This window comes from Solanum stenotomum, chromosome 4 (assembly GCF_019186545.1).
Source record: "Solanum stenotomum isolate F172 chromosome 4, ASM1918654v1, whole genome shotgun sequence".
NCBI classification, from domain to species: Eukaryota; Viridiplantae; Streptophyta; class Magnoliopsida; order Solanales; family Solanaceae; genus Solanum; species Solanum stenotomum.
The window spans coordinates 58,516,515-58,522,600 of record NC_064285.1 but is presented as its reverse complement, the minus strand read 5'-3'; the positions used below and the strand labels follow the sequence as shown (position 1 = coordinate 58,522,600).

Sequence of the window (6,086 nt, the reverse complement as noted above, 5' to 3'; positions counted from 1 at the left end):
TAAAGTAGAGCTGCATGTTAGTATTTACAACTTTTTTCCCTAGCTACTTATAAATCTACTGCTTCCTCTGTCTCAGTTTATATGATTCATTTTTCTTTTTTAAGTACTTCATTCATCCCAATTTATATAAGTTAGTTTGACTTGATTCGAAGTTTTAAAAAAAAAGACTTTGAAAATTTGTGATCTAAAATAAGTTTTAGATATTTGTGTGGTTAGAAATCATTTCATTAAAGATAAAATAAATATTTTAAAGTAAGATTTTTTTGTTTGTTTTCCAACCGGTGTTCGATACCCATGTCGCACCGGGAAGTCCCGTAAAACGCTCCCTAACAAAGGCGGCTCTGTATCAAGGAGTCTCAAACCCGAGACTTCTAGGTTAAGGATAAAGGAGTATTTACCACTCCACCACAATCATTGCTGGTAAGTTAAATTGCTACTAACTATCGAAATGTGTCATTCTTTTTTAGACTGATTAAAAAGGAAAATAAGTCATATAAAGTGGGACATAGGGAGTAACAATTTATCTTTAAAATGCTCATTTTACCCACAAATACCTAACACTTATTTTATACCACCAGTTTCAAAAGTCTTATTTTCTTTCTTAAACTCCATGTCAAGTCAAACTAACTCATATAAAATGGGACGGACTAATTAATAAGTATAATACAAATTTTACTCAACATAGACTTTATCTTTATTTAATTGAAGGGTTTGTCCACTTTTTTTTTTCTAAAAGGTACATGTTCTCTTCTTCAAATTAAAACCAAACCTATTCTATTTGCATATCGCATTTGTTCTTGAATCTCTTTAGCATAGTATTCCATTAGGAAGAAATACCATCAAAGAAATAAAAAAAAAAAAAAAAAAGAAGAGAGAATGTTCCATGCCAAGAAACCTTCTACTATGAATTCTCATGATAGACCCATGTGTGTTCAAGGTGATTCCGGTCTCGTCCTTACCACTGATCCAAAACCTCGTCTTCGTTGGACTGTTGAGCTTCATGAACGCTTCGTTGATGCTGTTACTCAGTTAGGTGGACCTGATAGTACGTTCTCTACCTAACCCTATATGTAAGCTTTTCATATGTTTACCAGAGGTCGATTCAGAATTTAAACTTATATGTTTTATTTTATTTTTGGTTGTGTAGAGGCAACACCTAAGACTATTATGAGAGTTATGGGTGTTAAGGGTTTAACTCTTTACCATCTCAAGAGTCATCTTCAGGTTTAATTTTGATCTTCGCGATTAATTCAAGATCTACCTTTGAATATTTTTATCTTGATCATTTCATAACCTAATTGTTTTTTTTTTGTTGTTATGAGTAGAAATTTAGACTGGGAAAACAACCGCACAAAGAATTTAATGATCACTCAGTGAAGGATGGCGATAGAGGTATTACTGATTCGTGTTCTTAGTGTTTGTAGATGATTTTTTTTTTTTGTATAAGTGTATATTAATATGTTTAATTAACTTGCAGCTACAAGTTTAGAACTGCAAAGAAATTCAGCATCTTCATCTGGAATGATCGGACGTAATATGAATGAGTATGCTATTTTTTCTTGTTAATTTCCCTTTAAACTTTAGTATAAATTAAATTTCATCTTGTTATAACTCCTTTAGTTTGCTTTCACTTTAATAATTATTAGGAATTGTTTCTTTGAAGGGTGTTTACACTAGTCCCTTTCTTTTCTTTTCTTGTTTCAAATTCTTTTTGAGGTGTATTAGAGGATGTGATGTGAATCAAACTTTAATATAAATCCTCCAAGTATGAAAGGTAGAAATTTTAACAATATTGAGATCTTCTTTTTCTTTTATTCTTCTTCTAATAAATGCTTAATTCTATTAGATTGGGTGGTGTAGCGAAAATATATTGGTTAAAAATTACTTTTCTTATGTACATATTAAATTTTGAATGTTATTAATGAAAATTCTGATTTTGCCGTTGGATTGAACTTGTGATTATACAAGTAATTGTCATCAATGGGGTGTTAGATTTAATTTTATCGTTGGGTAATTATATGTGATACATGAAATAGCGTCAGTATTAACTTTCACATATCTGATGGAATTAGGATGCAAATGGAGGTGCAGAGAAGGCTGCATGAACAATTAGAGGTAATTATATATTTCAATATTTTTTTTAAATCAAAGTGATATAATTTTCTGGTATTACCACATACAAGAGGTGGATCTTGAATTTTTAAAGTTAATAGGTTCAATCATTACTTCATTTGTCTTAATTTATGAAACATATTTGTGATTTGTTTTGGAGTGAAACGGACGAAAGTTAACGTTCTTTTGTGACAGTTCGTCCATTTGTGGGCAAAGTGTCCGTTTTGACTGTGTTTTAAGAGAGGATCCCTTTTGATTTGTGGTGTCTAGAAAGTGTCTATTTTAAACCCGGACTCATAATTCTCTAGTATTACCGGATACAAGAGTTGGATCTTGAATTTTAAAGTTAATTAATAGGTTCAACCATTACTCCCTTCATCTCAATTTAAGTAGCATCGTTTGATTTTGACACTGTTATTTTTTTAAAAAGAAAAGACATTTGAAATTCATAGCCTAAAACAAACCTTGCATATTTGTATACATGACTATAAATCATTCCATTAAAGGTAAAAGAAGAATTTCAAAGTTAAATTATTCCTAATTATGAAAAGGTGACATTCTTTCTAAAATAGACTAAAAAAATAAAAGGTACGTACCACATAAATTGAGACAGACAGACATAGTATATCATTAGTATAACTTAGGAATTTAATTATGTGTGCATGCATGGTACAGGTACAAAGACACCTTCAATTGAGGATTGAAGCACAAGGAAAATACATGCAAACTATATTAGAAAAAGCTTGTCAAACATTGGGTGGAGAAGAAAACATGGCATTACCAACAAGAACCTTTAAAGGTATTGGAAATCATCAAGGAGGATTAATACCAGACATTTCAGCTGCCTTTAAAGAATTTGGAACACCTCCTCTAACTTTCTCGTCATTCCAAGATTTGAACATATGTGGAGAACACATCGATCTTCATGCTCAGAGTAGCATGGGTGAACGATCATCGTCCTTTGATGGATTCATGAACTTGAGCAATACTACAACTGATCATAACTTGTCTCTTGGAAAGAAAAGGTCTAGCCCTTACAATACTAGCAATGGAAAGAGTCCATTTATGTGGTCAGATGATTTTCGTCTACATGAATTAGGTATGTATTGAAATTGTGTGATTATGAGATTTAAGCTGTTAGAGAGAACAAACTATATATATGATCATTTTACTTAATTAGGTGGAGGAGGTTCGTGTTTAGGTTCTAATAATGAAGACGATCATCAAATTATTCAGATGGAGAGGAGTTGCAACCCTGAGATTGATTCGGTGTCTGATATCTACGAATCTAAGCCATTACTGCAAGATGAGAAGAAATTTGACGCGAAGCTGGAGAGACCTTCTCCAAGAAGAGCTGCCCAGGTTTCAAGTTTGAGTGCTCAAGGTGGACGAAATTCTGTTTTCGGGTAAAAACTTAGATAATTTTTTACACTGGAACTTTTTTCTAATTTATCGAGTTTATAATATATATTGTAGTATTACTATTACTATTACTATTATACTTAGGAAAAACAATAATTGTTGGTCACCATGCATATCAATGAATTCACTTTACTATAACGTATCATTTGACATGGCACGTACACCTTATTATAATTACCTAATTACAATATTGAAGGGCACCGTCATTTTTTTTAAACAATCTACACATATATGTAATTTGTTGGATTTCATATCATATATAGTGCATGCACTAGATTTGGTGCGCACACGTCTTGATCATTTCTCATTTTTGTATTTTTGCACATCCTATGTATGTATACGATGGATTCAAGATTTGAAATCATTAGTTTTAGAACAACAACTTCAATTTTGATATACAATGTTAATTTTACAGTAAAATATTTATAGATATATAGTACTCTATCTGTCTCCATTTTTATAATTTACTTTCCTTTTTGAAATGACACGTTTCTATATTGAATTAAACTTAACAATTTAACTTTAAAATGTTTATTTTACCTTTAATGAAATGATTTTTTAAACTACAGTAATATCTGTCACTTATTTTAAATTATGTGTCGTGTCAAACTAACTCATATAAAATGGAACAGAGGGAGTAAATGTTTAAAATTTGTACATTTTCAATCCTTGTTTAATCATTACGCTTCTCATGGACACGTACCATTTTAAGTTGTTTTTTCTTTCTCTTTTAGTAACTTTTGAAAAGTTTAAGGTCCCAATAATGATATTTTTGGTACCGCAAAATGATCATCATGAGATTAACCGTTTTATTGGGAAACTTTCATTTTAGGCTAATTATTCATGATTACATAACAATAAAAGCAGAAAGAGGGTGGCTTGAACTTGATCTTCATTGCCAGTCAAAGAAAACCAAAGTAGAAAAAAGTATAAAGAAGTTAAGGGTAACTTGAGAATATATTCTTTTTCTTTTATTTGAGCAAAATTAAAGATAGGGATATTTGGAAGCTTCTCTTTAGGAATGAGACAAAGAGACATAGAGCATCCAACTTTTATAATTTAGGATTCGATATTCCCAAGGCAAAGCGTGGCTCTTACAACTATAACAAGCTTTTCACTGACGGTACGTACTCATCTAAACGGAATTCTATGCATATATACTTTTTCCCCTTATTACCTTTTGAGATTTTCACCTCGATCATGAATAGACACTATGGTCCTTCTTACCACTCTAGTAGTCTTGAGAGAAGTTAGGATGGATCGAGGGGTTCATTCGAATTTCTTTTAAAAGAAAATTACATTTTTTATATATGATTAAAATTATTTGTTATGCATATATAATTAATGTGTAAATTTTATATTTCAAATTCTCTTAGTGAAAATCTTGATTCTGTTACTGTCCCTGGAGCGTTATTTCCTCTAAAGGAAAATGAAGAACTCCTTCCATATTTTCTCATATATTTCCAATTGTTGATCATTCAAGCTACTCCTATTTCTAATCTCTCTCTCTCTCTATATATATAGAATTTTCTAGTTTATGTATATTTAAATCCTTTTTAATTTGTTTTAAAGAATGATTATCTTTCTAAATATAGAAGTCAAATTTTATTTTTGAAAAAACAATCAAATGACACAAACATCTCTATCGTAAATACCAATTCAGTAGTTTGAAATAATTACATGTCTCACTAATTAATAATTTTGTATCAAATTTCAAGTCAAATACACCACTTCTTTAGATTTCAAGTCAAATACATGTATCTTTGATACTAGATATATTCTGAAATATAGATACATAAGGAAAACAGTGAGTGAGAGAGGAAATAGCTAGGCGATTAATAGAGGCGGGTGAGAGTCCGTGTATCCCATATATATGCAAATCACACCAGATACATATTGTATCTGTCTGGGATATCAAATACATTTCAAATATATTTTGAGATACGGATACATAGAGAGAAACGAGCGAGAGAGTTAGTGTATCTCATATATATGTGAATCACACTTAGATACAATGTATATGAAACATATTATACTTAATTTGATCTGCATATATCTGAAATATATGTATCTGAGTGCGTTAGATACATGTATCTGACAAAATAAATATGATATGAAAGGTAATTTCGAAAACTAAAGTAAAAACACGTAATTAGCTAGGCCCTAAACTAATTAAATTTGTGTTGTGTACTCTTTATTTTATCTTTAATAAAAAGTTTTAATAGTTGCACAAATATTGTGTATGTTTAAGAGAACTGTGAGTACGTATTTTCAAAAGTTATTACTTATTTCTTGAACTCAATATCGAGTCAAATAGCTTCATATAAAATCGAAATAGAAGGATTCTACTATTATATAAGAGGGAGTTTATGATGGGACATTCTATGTGTCCCATCATAAACTCCCTATATAATATATAATATAATAAATCATTTTTTCTATTATATAATATATATAATATATATTTATTTTTCTACTATATAATAAAAGGGAGTTTATATAATATATAATATCATAATAAACTCCTTTTTATTATATAGTAGAAATAAATA

General features: G+C 30.1%; 1 protein-coding gene across 3 annotated transcripts in view; it reads left to right on the top strand.

Annotated features, from left to right (window-relative positions):
• Positions 1 to 733: 733 nt before the first annotated feature.
• LOC125863122 (myb family transcription factor IPN2) overlaps positions 734 to 6,086 on the top strand; it is an 8,030-nt gene continuing 2,677 nt past the window's right edge. The window contains exons 1-7 of one of the 3 annotated variants that reach the window (XM_049543267.1): positions 734 to 1,045; positions 1,148 to 1,224; positions 1,326 to 1,392; positions 1,478 to 1,544; positions 2,073 to 2,115; positions 2,788 to 3,211; positions 3,314 to 3,518. In XM_049543267.1, the coding sequence (XP_049399224.1) occupies positions 877 to 1,045; positions 1,148 to 1,224; positions 1,326 to 1,392; positions 1,478 to 1,544; positions 2,073 to 2,115; positions 2,788 to 3,211; positions 3,314 to 3,518 (1,052 nt within the window). In that variant the 5' untranslated portion in view covers positions 734 to 876. Of the gene's footprint in view, positions 1,046 to 1,147; positions 1,225 to 1,325; positions 1,393 to 1,477; positions 1,545 to 2,072; positions 2,116 to 2,787; positions 3,212 to 3,292; positions 3,673 to 6,086 lie in introns of those variants that run through there. The other 2 variants (XM_049543266.1, XM_049543268.1) reach the window with 2 other exon arrangements.